This window comes from Liolophura sinensis, chromosome 1 (assembly GCF_032854445.1).
Source record: "Liolophura sinensis isolate JHLJ2023 chromosome 1, CUHK_Ljap_v2, whole genome shotgun sequence".
In the NCBI taxonomy this organism is placed as follows: domain Eukaryota; kingdom Metazoa; phylum Mollusca; class Polyplacophora; order Chitonida; family Chitonidae; genus Liolophura; species Liolophura sinensis.
This window is the reverse complement of record NC_088295.1, coordinates 81,693,159-81,708,802: the sequence shown is the minus strand read 5'-3', so window position 1 is coordinate 81,708,802 and position 15,644 is coordinate 81,693,159. Positions and strand designations below refer to the sequence as shown.

The following is a 15,644-nucleotide window of genomic DNA, read 5'->3' as shown; positions in this document are numbered from 1 at the left end:
CGGACGAGTTCAAAATCAGTTGAAGGGATGATTGCCGCTGCACATGACTGACAAGAAATCCAGGTTGGTGGGAACTTTTGTCTCTTCTTTTGTGTCGCGATTAGAAATAATAATACGTTACGGTCATGAGTTCTGAAAATTTTAAATGTCAGGTTGGGGTTTGATGTGCTGAAGGGTGATAATTGTTAAAAAGCAATCTGTTCATGCGTAAGAAGTGTATCGTACGTGTAGAACATATAGCAGTAGGTGTGATCAAGCAGACAACCGTTGGCAGGTCTGTCTGTCAGTTTGTCTGTCTGTCTGTCTGTCTGCCTGTACTTGGGGCCGTATGAAGGTATAATTAGGTGCAACATAGCAATACCAATTTCTCAAAAACAATGGTCCACCGTGACTGTAAGTTTAACCTTTTTGGCCCTAAAACAGGAATTCAGTTCAGTTTATTTTCCTGTTAACACATATACATGTATAGTCCTAAATTTATCTCAGTTCTGCACTGTGAATAGTGTATGTGTGTTTGAAATCTAGATATCCATTATTATGTGAAATGATTCAACTACTTTTGCATTTCCTTTTCAGGTGCAGATTTTTAGCATTTGGAATATTGCATAATAAACTGAAGTGGGGTGATGTTTAATAGGATGTGATTGTCAGCTGAATTAAAAACACATCTGGTTGTGGCTCACCCATATATCTCAGAATGGCTACCTCCAGCATCAGTGGGATGCAGGAAAACATTACTGCTCTAAAGATGAAACTCTTAAACCAGGTAGGCTGATTGTGATTAAAAGTCTTGTATTAGTATGTATATTATGGGGATTTTGTTTGTATTAATTTTAATGTGTATGGGCAACATTGATCAGTAACAACTGTGATGAGCTACAGTGTGAGACATATAATTTCATTTTAGGTAAAAACCTTTAGGGTTATTTACCTGTGTGTTGATAACATTTATTGATATGTTACTTTCAGAATAAATAAAGATGTAGAGACAGCCTTGAGTGTGAAGTTGGGTACTCATTACCTTCTTCTCTTTCATGAAATGTTTCTAAAATATTGTTTAAATTTTGCCTTTGTTAAATGTAGATTCATCTTTAGTCTTTCAAATGTACAATTAAAGTGTACATGGGTTTGTTTTAGTGTACATGTATACCATACCCATTATTGGGTATTTGGTACCACAACTCTGATAGAGAAAGTTATTATTGTGTAGTTATGCATCTGACAAGGGTGATACTATCAGCTGTATTCTGTCAAATGTAGGAAGATATATATCTATTTGCATGAAATAATACAGTGTGTGACCCCACCCTGGATACAGCCATGCCTGTATTCAGTAGGCTCAAACATTCTCAACTGAACGGAATTTCAACTTGGGACCCATACTATTTTTTTTTACATATATTTGCAGATATGTACTCTTGAGTACATGTACTTGTAAAATTTTCATTACACTTCTGTTTGAGTGATACAATGTAGCCATTATTAAGTAAATCCCTGTTTAGAGGGAGGACTGTTAAGGCAGCAATGTGTCTTCTCTCACTACACCCCCTCCCATAAAAATATATTGGTACCTGGTATCATTTTTATTTTTATTAATTCTTTTTTTCTTACTATGTTGCCATACCATAGGTGCAGGCAGTCACTGAAACGGTATGATTTTGAGCAGATAGACCTTCAGATACATGACAGAAAAAACGTTTATAACAGAACATTATATCCTACCCATCAGAGGACGTACCCTAATCTTTTTTTTTATTTTTCCTGTGCAAATTAAAATATTATTGCATGTAAACATCTAGCTTGTGAGCCAAGATGCAGAAGAATTAGTGTAGGTCTTCTGATACTGATTTGGTTCAGGATTTGTTTATGGTAACCAACACAGAATGACTGTTCTAATTTATGACTGGTGTTCCCTTTGTGGGTTATTGCTTTCACCCTTATGTTCAGTGGGACATTTAATTTCTACTCTAGCTATATGTCAATAAACTGTCGTAAGTGGGATGTATGCGTATGCCTGCCTGTGTGTATACTCATGTCGACCTGATATAAGTATACACACATATACGGTATGATACCTGAATTTACCTAAATCGTTCTCATATATTAGCTTATCACTACACTTTTGGCGGACATTCCTTTGGCATTATATTTGAAATGTATGTATCTGTATTAAGTGGGTAGAATATAAGCTAAGAGTTATCATACTGTAACCAAGGAGATTACACAATCCGTGATGCCCACTTAAGCCAATTAAGTAAATATTTGTGACAGACACTTTCTGTCTTAAATAAATAGTTCATTCTGTGTTATGACAGATATTACACAGAATGTGTATTTCGGGTGTGTAAAAAACTGAAATGTAGGTTTGCCATTCCAGCCATATATTCTTGGATTTACCAGCAGCACGTCTATCACAATCAACCACTAAGAACCTGCATTGGGGGAAATCAGCAAAGCCATTACTGACTAAAAAGATACGTGCTAAGGCACTCTAAGCAGATTATGGTTTTAAGCTAAATCAAAAGAGTTACACCAAAAAAAAAAAAGTCATACTTATGTCTCTTAATAACTCCTGTATTTTGTGCATATTTTCTGTCAATGGCTGGAAATTTTTGGACATCATTACTGAACTTTCTGAGGACCTGGGACCAAATTAGCACCCCCAACCCCCCAATTCACTGTTTGCCCTTCAGAGTTGTTTTGACAACTAACACCATTGAGATCACCACTTCAGGCTACTTACTCTCTGGACTGACCACTGTAGCCTCTGGAAAACTGTAGTTTAAAGCCATTCTTCCTTCCAAAAAGAAAGCCCAGAAAATTTCTTGTATTTCTATATGCTGAGACTCAACCTAAACTGCATATTAAGAAATAAAAACAAACCTTTTAAAGTTTCCATGTAAAAATTTAAAATAAAATATTGGGCATATTTTTAGCTCTAAAAATTTGGAGCTTTAGACTTTTCCAGCTTAGTTTTGTCAAACAGGTATGTTCTGTAATCAGCAGTACAAGTTGTTAGAGCTGCCAGGTGATTGTACCTCAAAAAAAACTCAAAATGTTCAAAGATTTACTGTCAGATTCGGGAGAGATGTCCGAAATCATTAATCTTGGGGATTCATATTAAGGATTATTGGGAATATTTTATTTCTTTTCAATTTCTGGAAGTTTTCTCTTAAATTTATGCACAGCTGGTACCACATAGTTTCCTTCTTGCTGCAAGTTTCTTGTGTCGGTATTTGTAAGCATCATGTTCCATGCTTATATATGTTTATATATATAAGCATATATGGCTATAGTCAGGCCTGAGAGTTTAATGCATAAAATTTTTCTGTTGACATATTACATCTATTTAGCTTTTTATTTTATTTAGTGCTGCCCGTATATGTACCACACGTTTTAATAACAGCAAATGCATTTAATGCTGTGTGGGAAGCTCATTCATGATAATGGTCAAGTTTATTAACAGTTAGGTCTGAATGCCTACTGTACAGCCCATGAAGGCTGGATCTCTGGTATTGTAATAACAGGTAGGCCTATTCAGGTAAATCTTTTGGCTTTTATTAAGCTGTCATTGAGTGCTGATACTTTAGGCACAGAGATTTAATGTACTATGGTTGACTGATTTTGCTGTCTTGCACTATTTAATACTGTTAAGCAGAGTTGTTACTGTTAATACCATGCAACTTTTGATGTCATGGAAAAGGCAACAGCAGATATTTATTTCATATTAAAGAGGTGGGTGATCAAGCTGTCGTTGTACAGGTGTGTGAGTAAGGGATGGATCAGGTGTAGTTGTACCCTGATGTGAGTAAGAGAGGGCTGAGCTGTCATTGTACAGGGTTGTGAGTAAGGGATGGATCAGGTGTAGTTGTACCCTGATGTGAGTAAGAGAGGGCTGAGCTGTCATTGTACAGGGTTGTGAGTAAGGGATGGATCAGGTGTAGTTGTACCCTGATGTGAGTAAGGGAGGGCTGAGCTGTCATTCTACAGGGTTGTGAGTAAGGGATGGATCAGGTGTAGTTGTACCCTGATGTGAGTAAGAGAGGGCTGAGCTGTCATTCTACAGGGTTGTGAGTAAGGGATGGATCAGGTGTAGTTGTACCCTGATGTGAGTAAGAGAGGGCTGAGCTGTCATTCTACAGGGTTGTGAGTAAGGGATGGATCAGGTGTAGTTGTACCCTGATGTGAGTAAGGGAGGGCTGAGCTGTCATTGTACAGGGTTGTGAGTAAGGGATGGATCAGGTGTAGTTGTACCCTGATGTGAGTAAGAGAGGGCTGAGCTGTCATTCTACAGGGTTGTGAGTAAGGGATGGATCAGGTGTAGTTGTACCCTGATGTGAGTAAGAGAGGGCTGAGCTGTCATTCTACAGGGTTGTGAGTAAGGGATGAGTGAAGTGTAATTCTACGGGTGTGTGAGTAAGGGGTGGGTGAACTGTCATTCTGCAGGTGTTAGTAAGGGGTGGGTGAACTGTCATTCTACAGGTGTTAGTAAGGGGTGGGTGAACTGTCATTGTACAGGGTTGTAAGTAAGGGATGGGTGAGCTGTCATTGTACAGGTGTGTGAGTAAGGGATGGGTGAGCTGTCATTGTACAGGTGTGTGAGTAAGGGATGGATCAGGTGTAGTTGTACCCTGATGTGAGTAAGAGAGGGCTGAGCTGTCATTCTACAGGGTTGTGAGTAAGGGATGAGCGAAGTGTAATTCTACGGGTGTGTGAGTAAGGGGTGGGTGAACTGTCATTCTGCAGGTGTTAGTAAGGGGTGGGTGAACTGTCATTCTACAGGTGTTAGTAAGGGGTGGGTGAACTGTCATTGTACAGGGTTGTAAGTAAGGGATGGGTGAGCTGTCATTGTACAGGTGTGTGAGTAAGGGATGGGTGAGCTGTCATTTTACAGGTGTGTGAGTAAGGGATGGGTGAGCAGTCATTGTACAGGTATGTGAGTAAGCGATGAGTGAGCTGTCATTGTACAGGTGTGTGAGTAAGGGATGGGTGAGTAGTAAATGTACAGGGCTATGAGTAAGGGATGAATGAGCAGTCATTGTACAGGTGTGTGAGTAACAGATGGGTGAGCAGTCATTGTACAGGTGTGTGAGTAAGGGATGGGTGAGCAGTCATTGTACAGGTGTGTGAGTAAGTGATTGGTGAGATGTCATTGTACAGGTGTGTGGGTAAGGGATGGGTGAGCAGTCATTGTAAAGGTGTGTGATTAAGGGATGGGTGAGCTGTCATTTTACAGGGCTGAGAGTCAGGGATGGGTGAGTTGTCATTGTGCAGTATTGTGTGTAAGGGATGGGTGAACTGTCATTGTACAGGTGTTAGTAAGGGGTGGGTGACCTGTCATTGTACAGAGGTGTGAGTAAGAGATGGATGTTGTATTAAGATTGTACAGGGATATCAGTAGGAGAATAGTGGCTGTTGTGATTACCCAGATGTGTTTTTTTCTAGGAGTGGGGTGATGTTGGTCTATGGATAATGTGCCTTATGAACTTTATGACATGTACAAATACATTTCACCTTATTTATTTGATTTGATTGGTATTTTGCACCATATTTATGGATATTTCACTTCTAAGGCAACATCCAGCATTGTGGTGGTAGGAAACTGGAAAGAGCCCAGGAGAAACTCCCAACCATCTGCAAGTTGCTGCAAGACCCTCCCACATGACTGGAGAAGAAGCCATCATGAGTTAGATTTGAACCCACAGTGACCACATTGTGGGAGGCTCCTTGGTCATTGTGGTGTGCCAGCACGGTAACCACTATGCAGAGAGCTTACAACATATAATGGAATGTTCATGATTTGGCAAATATACATTCCACAGGAACAAATAAATCCATTTTGTAGTGTTTGAGGCCTGTCAGTGTTTGAGCTCAAATGACTCTAAGAGAGGATGGTTTGATGGGTTGACTACAGAGAATCTCCCCTCTTGATCTCCTAATACAGCCTCAGACCACAAAAGCTGATTGGCAGCTAGTAACATTACACCTGTGTGAAAACAAGTTATGTAAACAGTTGTGTTATGTAAACACAAGATTAATATTCCTCAAAGAGTTTCTCTGGAAGCAAACACATAGGTGTAAAACAAGTTATCTGTCTTGTTTATTGTGATAATATTTAAATGGTATTACATATATGTGAACCATAGACATAACTGCAAAATGCAGTTGTCACTTTCTGTATGGATAAGGGTAAGCCAACCAAAACCACTGATTCTTGCTGTAAATTTGGTACAAAAGACATGAAGGCTTTTGAGGCAAAGGTACATAGTGGTTGCCAAGAGAGAGAGCGTTGTAATGGATGACACTACAATTTTCACCCATGGAAACATTATATTAGGCTTTTGTTACAGATAAACTATGAAAGTGTTGGATTATAGTTTAACATGTGTTTCAAGACCTTAGACCTATCACTTAAACATGTTACGTCTCACTAGTTTTGTATTGTCTGTGTGTCTGAGGTGTAAAAACAAGACCATTAAACTGTTGAGGTCTGTTGGCTTTGAAAGACTTCTAACACAGTTTTATGCTCAATACAGCTGGTTGAACTTACAACTAAAGGTCACCAGTTTCTAACAAACTGAGGAAATTGCACTTCTAGCTTTCTTTTATCAGCCTGACAAACCAGAAAAAGGAATTGTGCACAGTTGCAATCTGGAATAGTTTACCAGCAAATTTTGTCCTGATTTATATAATGTCATGGAATGATTGGAGGTATGTACTTCTGTTAGAAATATTAGACATGCGTTTAGTTTTAAGATAAATTTGTATTTTTGGTATGTGTACTATTTGATAGACACATACTTTGCTATAGAGTGTGAGGCCCCGACGATGCAACAGGATGCTATTGTAGGCTATAGAATGCATTGGTGGGTGTTACTTGTGCTGAGGTTATTAACAAGTTGATAAAGATATACTTGTTCCTATGCTTATGGTTAAGTCTGGCATGGAACATGTGCTAAAGGTACTTTTGTGCACTCTTCAGAGATATTAATTGGTTCTCATAACATGTATGTATGTTTGTTCTTGTGGGGATAGTTTTTACAAAAATCACCAGTGGTATCTTGAAACTGAAGGTTTACATATTCATTAGGCCAGTCTCTTTGGCCACAGTTTTGTTTGGTCGTGCATCTGGTGTTGTATCGTACTTAAGCTGCCATGAATTTGTAAACTGGTAGCTGAAAACCACTTTTTTCATTTCAAAAAATTTGGTTATCCTCACATTAGTTATTAATTGGTACATCTTTTTTTTTTTTTTTTTTTTTTTTGATATAATGCTTTGTAATAGAGGATACCATGGTTCAGTTCTATAAACCTGTACTGCATTGACAACTATGGTATCTTATCTGGAAGGGCTTATACATGTAACTGACAAACTGTGTAATTTGCAGAAGCTTGCCAATGAAAGAGAAAGACTACACAGACCTGACTCTGGAGATGGTATGTTATTCTCTAACACAGTTTGATTATTTCATACAGCTACTCTGCTATAATTTTGTAATTGACTATAAAATGCTATAATGTGAATGGATTGGGCAGGAAGTTCTTTTGCTTGTGGGTCAATTGTTGGGTGTTGGTACATTGTATTTATATGTTAATACATTGTATTCGTATGTTTAATATTACATGTATATTGCATATTTGTATGTTGATACATTGTATTTGAATGTTTAATAGTACATTTATATATTTGTATGTTGATACATTGTATGTAAATGTTAATACAAGTATGGGTTAGTATTTGTATGATTATGAATTGATATACATTACACCCATAGCTGTGCAGAAAGTGATCTTCCTCAGTATTTTCTCCAGGTGAGGCATTGACAGACGAGAATGTCAAGTTACATCAAGCTGTTCTGAGGAGACAGGAGCTTCTAGACAGATTACGGGTGAGCAGATGAGACACTAACAAAATCTTTCCGGCATCGTTTCAGTTGAAAATATATCTGATATATATTTCCTTTTCTTTAAATTTTGTGTCTTTCATGTAAATCTATGAAAATAGTTAAAGACCACCCCTATAATCTTAAAATAACACCATATTCGTTTCTTATTATACAAACAAAAGAGATGCAGCTTCCACATCCCAGGAGCAAAATGGCCTAGCTAATCACATGCATGGAGATATGTACTTGATGTAACATACTGATAACCGCATACTTTTTGTTCATAGTAATGGCCAACTGCTAGGGGTATCAATAATGAATTCACTGCCAAGAGGAAATATTTCTTCACATAGAAACATTCTTCAGAGAGGGAATGTTTCCACATGTTGATGTGTTGCACATGTATCTCTTGTTCTCTTCACTGAGGGAATGTTTCCACATGTTGATGTGTTGCATGTGTCTCTTGTTCTCTTCACTGAGGGAATGTTTCCACATGTTGATGTATTGCACATGTGTCTCTTGTTCTCTTCACTGAGGGAATGTTTCCACATGTTGATATGTTGCACATGTATGTCTTGTTCTCTTCACTGAGGGAATGTTTCCACATGTTGATGTGTTGCATGTGTCTCTTGTTCTCTTCACTGAGGGACTGTTTCCACATGTTGATGTGTTGCACATGTATGTCTTGTTCTCTTCACTGAGGGAATGTTTCCACATGTTGATGTGTTGCATGTGTCTCTTGTTCTCTTCACTGAGGGAATGTTTTCACATGTTGATGTATTGCACATGTATTTCTTGTTCTCTTCACTGAGGGAATGTTTCCACATTTTGATGTGTTGCACGTGAATCTCTTGTTCTTTTCATTGAGGGAATGTTTCCACATGTTGATGTGTTGCATATGTATCTCTTCTTCTCTTCAGTGAGGGAATGTTTCCACATGTTGATGTGTTGCACGTGTGTCCCTTGTTCTTTTCACTGAGGGAATGTTTCCACATGTTGATGTGTTACATGTGAATCTCTTGTTCTCTTCACTGAGGGAATGTTTCCACATGTTGATGTGTTACACATGAATCTCTTGTTCTCTTCACAGAGGGAATGTTTCCACATGTTGATGTGTTACACATGTGTCCCTTGTTCTTTTCACTGAGGGAATGTTTCCACATGTTGATGTGTTACACATGTGTCCCTTGTTCTTTTCACTGAGGGAATGTTTCCACATGTTGATGTTTTGCACGTGTGTCTCTTGTTCTCTTCACTGAGGGAATGTTTCCACATGTTGATGTGTTGCACATGTGTGTCTTATTCTCTTCACTGAGGGAATGTTTCCACATGTTGATGTGTTCCACATGTTGATGTTGTTCTCTTCACTGAGGGAATGTTTCCACATGTTGATGTGTTGCACATGTATGTCTTATTCTCTTCACTGAGGGAATGTTTCCACATGTTGATGTGTTCCACATGTTGATGTTGTTCTCTTCACTGAGAGAATGTTTCCACATGTTGATGTGTTGCACATGTGTCTCTTGTTCTCTTCACTGAGGGAATGTTTCCACATGTTGATGTGTTGCACATGAATCTCTTGTTCTCTTCACTGAGGGAATGTTTCCACATGTTGATGTATTGCACGTGTGTCTCTTGTTCTCTTCACTGAGGGAATGTTTCCACATGTTGATATGTTGCACATGTATGTCTTGTTCTCTTCACTGAGGGAATGTTTCCACATGTTGATGTGTTGCATGTGTCTCTTGTTCTCTTCACTGAGGGACTGTTTCCACATGTTGATGTGTTGCACATGTATGTCTTGTTCTCTTCACTGAGGGAATGTTTCCACATGTTGATGTGTTGCATGTGTCTCTTGTTCTCTTCACTGAGGGAATGTTTTCACATGTTGATGTATTGCACATGTATTTCTTGTTCTCTTCACTGAGGGAATGTTTCCACATTTTGATGTGTTGCACGTGAATCTCTTGTTCTTTTCATTGAGGGAATGTTTCCACATGTTGATGTGTTGCATATGTATCTCTTCTTCTCTTCAGTGAGGGAATGTTTCCACATGTTGATGTGTTGCACGTGTGTCCCTTGTTCTTTTCACTGAGGGAATGTTTCCACATGTTGATGTGTTACATGTGAATCTCTTGTTCTCTTCACTGAGGGAATGTTTCCACATGTTGATGTGTTGCACATGAATCTCTTGTTCTCTTCACAGAGGGAATGTTTCCACATGTTGATGTGTTACACATGTGTCCCTTGTTCTTTTCACTGAGGGAATGTTTCCACATGTTGATGTGTTACACATGTGTCCCTTGTTCTTTTCACTGAGGGAATGTTTCCACATGTTGATGTTTTGCACGTGTGTCTCTTGTTCTCTTCACTGAGGGAATGTTTCCACATGTTGATGTGTTGCACATGTATGTCTTATTCTCTTCACTGAGGGAATGTTTCCACATGTTGATGTGTTCCACATGTTGATGTTGTTCTCTTCACTGAGGGAATGTTTCCACATGTTGATGTGTTGCACATGTATGTCTTATTCTCTTCACTGAGGGAATGTTTCCACATGTTGATGTGTTCCACATGTTGATGTTGTTCTCTTCACTGAGGGAATGTTTCCACATGTTGATGTGTTGCACATGTGTCTCTTGTTCTCTTCACTGAGGGAATGTTTCCACATGTTGATGTGTTGCACATGAATCTCTTGTTCTCTTCACTGAGGGAATGTTTCCACATGTTGATGTGTTACATGTGAATCTCTTGTTCTCTTCACTGAGGGAATGTTTCCACATGTTGATGTGTTGCACGTGTGTCTCTTGTTCTCTTCACTGAGGGAATGTTTCCACATGTTGATGTGTTGCACATGAATCTCTTGTTCCCTTCACTGAGGGAATGTTTCCACATGTTGATGTGTTGCACGTGTGTCTCTTGTTCTCTTCACTGAGGGAATGTTTCCACATGTTGATGTGTTGCACGTGTGTCTCTTGTTCTCTTCACTGAGGGAATGTTTCCACATGTTGATGTGTTGCACATGAATCTCTTGTTCCCTTCACTGAGGGAATGTTTCCACATGTTGATGTGTTGCACGTGTGTCTCTTGTTCTCTTCACTGAGGGAATGTTTCCACATGTTGATGTGTTGCATGTGTCTCTTGTTCTCTTCACTGAGGGAATGTTTCCACATGTTGATGTGTTGCACATGTATGTCTTGTTCTCTTCACTGAGGGAATGTTTCCACATGTTGATGTGTTGCATGTGTCTCTTGTTCTCTTCACTGAGGGAATGTTTTCACATGTTGATGTATTGCACATGTATTTCTTGTTCTCTTCACTGAGGGAATGTTTCCACATTTTGATGTGTTGCACGTGAATCTCTGTTCTTTTCATTGAGGGAATGTTTCCACATGTTGATGTGTTGCATATGTATCTCTTCTTCTCTTCAGTGAGGGAATGTTTCCACATGTTGATGTGTTGCATGTGTCTCTTGTTCTCTCACTGAGGGAATGTTTTCACATGTTGATGTATTGCACATGTATTTCTTGTTCTCTTCACTGAGGGAATGTTTCCACATTTTGATGTGTTGCACATGAATCTCTTGTTCTTTTCATTGAGGGAATGTTTTCCACATGTTGATGTGTTGCATATGTACTCTCTTCTTTCTCTTCAGTGAGGAATGTTTCCACATGTTGATGTGTTGCACGTGTGTCCCTTGTTCTTTTCACTGAGGGAATGTTTCCACATGTTGATGTGTTACATGTGAATCTCTTGTTCTCTTCACTGAGGGAATGTTTCCACATGTTGATGTGTTGCACATGAATCTCTTGTTCTCTTCACAGAGGGAATGTTTCCTACATGTTGATGTGTTACACATGTGTCAATGTCCCTTGTTCTTTTCACTGAGGGAATGTTTCCACATGTTGATGTGTTACACATGTGTCCCTTGTTCTTTTCACTGAGGAATGTTTCCACATGTTGATGTTTTGCACGTGCTGTCTCTTGTTCTCTTCACTGAGGGAATGTTTCCACATGTTGATGTGTTGCACATGTATGTCTTATTCTCTTCACTGAGGAATGTTTCCACATGTTGATGTGTTCCACATGTTGATGTTGTTCTCTTCACTGAGGGAATGTTTCCACATGTTGATGTGTTGCACATGTATGTCTTATTCTCTTCACTGAGGGAATGTTTCCACATGTTGATGTGTTCCACATGTTGATGTTGTTCTCTTCACTGAGAGAATGTTTCCACATGTTGATGTGTTGCACATGTGTCTCTTGTTCTCTTCACTGAGGGAATGTTTTCCACATGTTGATGTGTTGCCACATGAATCTCTTGTTCCCTTCACTGAGGGAATGTTTCCACATGTTGATGTGTTACTGTGAATCTCTTGTTCTCTTCACTGAGGGAATGTTTCCACATGTTGATGTGTTGCACGTGTGTCTCTTGTTCTCTTCACTGAGGGAATGTTTCCACATGTTGATGTGTTGCACATGAATCTCTTGTTCCCTTCACTGAGGGAATGTTTCCACATGTTGATGTGTTGCACGTGTGTCTCTTGTTCTCTTCACTGAGGGAATGTTTCCACATGTTGATGTGATACACATGTATCAGTTGATCTCTTCACAGAGAGAACAGTCAGAACGTGATCAGCTGTTACGGACCTCGACCCCAGAGTGCAGGACGCCGCCGCTCCTCATCCCCACGACCCCCACCTTCACGCAGGTCACTCCCTGACCTCTCTAAACAGCCAGGTAAATTCTGTTTTTTAGTGAGTTTAACCTAAAGTTTGGTATGTCAAAATGCACTTTGAGAAGTAAATAAAAGGATTCTTTTTGTTGCCAGCGTTTTGGTTTTTCTGGTAAGAAATTCATCAAACTTCCCCAAAAAAGTATTAAGTGGTCCTCTATGGTGGAGAAAGCAGTCAGTATCAAACAAAATGTCTCACATGAAACATGCTAATTTTAGGTGAAAAAAAAGTATATACATATAAAGTCTTCCTCCCTGTCCAACCAAATGCTTCGTCTAATCCCACAGAAGATTTAGCTGCAGAGATGTGTATAAGCGGTGTGCAGTTTTATTTTGTGTACTTGGTGACTGTTCATATGACATAGCCTGGTAATCTCCCACATGACCCTGTTAAACACATGCATTCATAGAACTGCCACAGAACAATGTACTGATAAGCAGTTAAAGTGTTTTATATGAATGTCTGAGCATGGAGTCTAGACTTCTATCATCCTTCTGCCTTTTATTGGCACCCTGCATGTGGGACAAAACTTAATTTTGTCAGCCCATGTAAATCAGCTATGACTGACTAAGGTGTCATGTCTAATTGTATCATAGGCAATAGGCTCCAGTGAGGTGGCATTGAAAATGCATTACTTGACTTTTGGAACACTTTTGCTTTGACTGGCTGATTCACAAGAAATATATTTCAGGCAACCCTATGCTTAAACCAGAACAATTTGGAACCAGTGATGAGATTGTTTCACTTACACATAGCATGTATATGTAACATGTATCATGCATATGTTCGCATGTGTTTCAGACCCCCCAGTTGTCATTGTCCCCGAAATGCCCTACAGATATGTGCCAGACCACCAGCTATCCCCACGTGCATATTTCTTGCCACCAGTGCAGCAGGCCCCTCCCCTTCCTCCGCCTCCACCCCCACCCCAGCCTGTGATCATACAACAGCCATACGTCCCTCAGCCTGTTGCCCCCGGCACCTCAGCCTCATCAAGGAGGTAGTTCTTGGGGCAAGGGAGGTAAGACTTGCAAAATGGGACAATTTATTTATTTGTTTGTTGTTTAACGCCATGCCATATTGTGGGCTCATCTTACCATTTAGCTACATTCCAACATGATTTGTGGTTGAGATACTTACATGGGTAACGTAAATTGTAAATCGGCAGTTTCTTAAATGGAATGATGCCCTCACTTCAGACCACTATAGAATACGATGTTTTTTTAACTGGGGTGGAAAAATTGTGAAAAACTTAATCAAACTATTTTCCAGGACAGAATTTATAGGTCTTTATTTTATATACTTATATTTTTTTATATACTTCATTTTGGTATTTTCTTAGCCTTGAAGTATGGCCAAATATCAGATTCATGTAATAGAAGCTAACATTTGTGACAGGTGAAATGTTGCACTGGTATATTAAAACTGCTGTTAAAAACTCGTTAAAACAAGGCATCAGTTCTTGATGCCTAGAAAAAACTAGTTAAGTATATTAAAGGTAATGGTGCTGGCTCTGACTTTTAAGCTGCTGCAATATTAACTTTATTCAGATTTTATTGAGATGATGATGATGCAGAATGTGCAGATGCATCAGATGGTGATGCAACAGATGATGTTGAGTTCATTGCCAGGAAACAAGCTGCCAGGCCCACCAGCTGCAGCCGCCCCTCCAGCACCCCCTCAGCAAGCATCCCAGCCTGTGGTGCAGGTGGCGCCTGTGAGTTTTATAGATATCAGACTGGTAGATGACAAATGACAAACACTGATTCACTTAGCACTGTAGAGTCATTTGCAATGCATTTACTTCATTCTTCACATTATGTAAATTTTCATCATTTAAAGAGTAATGTAAAGAAAACTTTTTTGCAAGGAATCCATATAATAAATTTGATACCATTAATTTTTCACACCACAGCGTGTAACATGTGTCCAGTATCTTTGGAGAAATCCTATTTTACCTTCGTCTTTAGAGGAATATTCGCATGCATAGGCTTTCTTTATGTACTTTAAAAGTTGAAGTTTGATTTTTGAAAGCTTGTAACAAGGTATTTACTAATTTTCAGCTACGTGAAAGAGATGAAAAGGGTCCCCCCGCTGTGCATCACCACCATTATTCCCTGCCCCCGAGTTATCGACCTCAGCTATTGTACCGACCCCCTGTACACCACTACACCCTCCCCCCTATAGACATGTAAGCTTTTGGTTGATAATTATTGTGCTTCATGTTAGTTTAAAATCCTTACCTGAAAAAAACACATATTTCACCCATATCATATGCTCACTAGACATTAATTGTAAGCTTGATTAGGTCAAGGAATTTTACCTTTAGCCTTTTACAGATACTTTGTTTTCTCCCACCTTGGTTTCTCTTTTTTTTTTTCCCACGCTGTTTTTTGCCCTTCAAACTGATTTTGGGCTGGTGTGCAGATCACATTAATATGCTGTGTTCTTTTGATTTATTATTTCTTTGATTGGTGCTTTACACCGACTCAAGAATAGATTTTTTGCCACTAACAATTAAGGTGGGAGGAAACCAGGCACTACCTGGGGGAAACCCACAAACATTAGCAGGTTGCTGGCAGACCTTCCCATGTGCTCTGAGGTCAGAGTGGAAGTGTGTTATGTGAAGAAAACAACTTGAATGTATGTTTCACGTTTCAGCATAATTATAATCAATTTTATTTCTATACTGGCTAAATTTTTGGTAATGTTATCCATGGCCAAGAAATGTCTTCATAAAATTTAACTGTCATCTAGATTATACTATTTTTTTTATTATGGAAATAATATTTATTGAACATTTATAGTTGTCTCCCTTAAATCTAAGTTGTATGACTTCCTTGGGTTTGTTTCAGGCGATCAAGATACTTCCCTGACAGAAATGTGTCAGGTAAGTACATCAGTTCTTCAACAAATATAAAAACATGATTTGTGAATGTGTAGTTCAAAGTAATGGTCTATTAATACTACACTAAAAGAAGAAAATGGACATAAAATTGTATGTTTTAGTGTTATGTGTTAC

At 39.0% G+C, this 15,644-nt stretch overlaps 1 protein-coding gene across 1 annotated transcript in view; it reads left to right on the top strand.

Moving 5' to 3' along the window:
- The first annotated feature begins 47 nt into the window (after nt 1–47).
- Nucleotides 48–15,644, top strand: part of LOC135464640 (uncharacterized) — a 32,855-nt gene continuing 17,258 nt past the window's right edge. The window contains 11 exon segments of the mRNA XM_064742107.1: nt 48–63; nt 577–766; nt 7,389–7,437; nt 7,813–7,889; nt 12,502–12,579; nt 12,581–12,626; nt 13,424–13,535; nt 13,573–13,643; nt 14,173–14,339; nt 14,686–14,813; nt 15,478–15,512. Coding sequence (XP_064598177.1) covers nt 698–766; nt 7,389–7,437; nt 7,813–7,889; nt 12,502–12,579; nt 12,581–12,626; nt 13,424–13,535; nt 13,573–13,643; nt 14,173–14,339; nt 14,686–14,813; nt 15,478–15,512 — 832 coding nt within the window. The 5' untranslated portion in view covers nt 48–63; nt 577–697.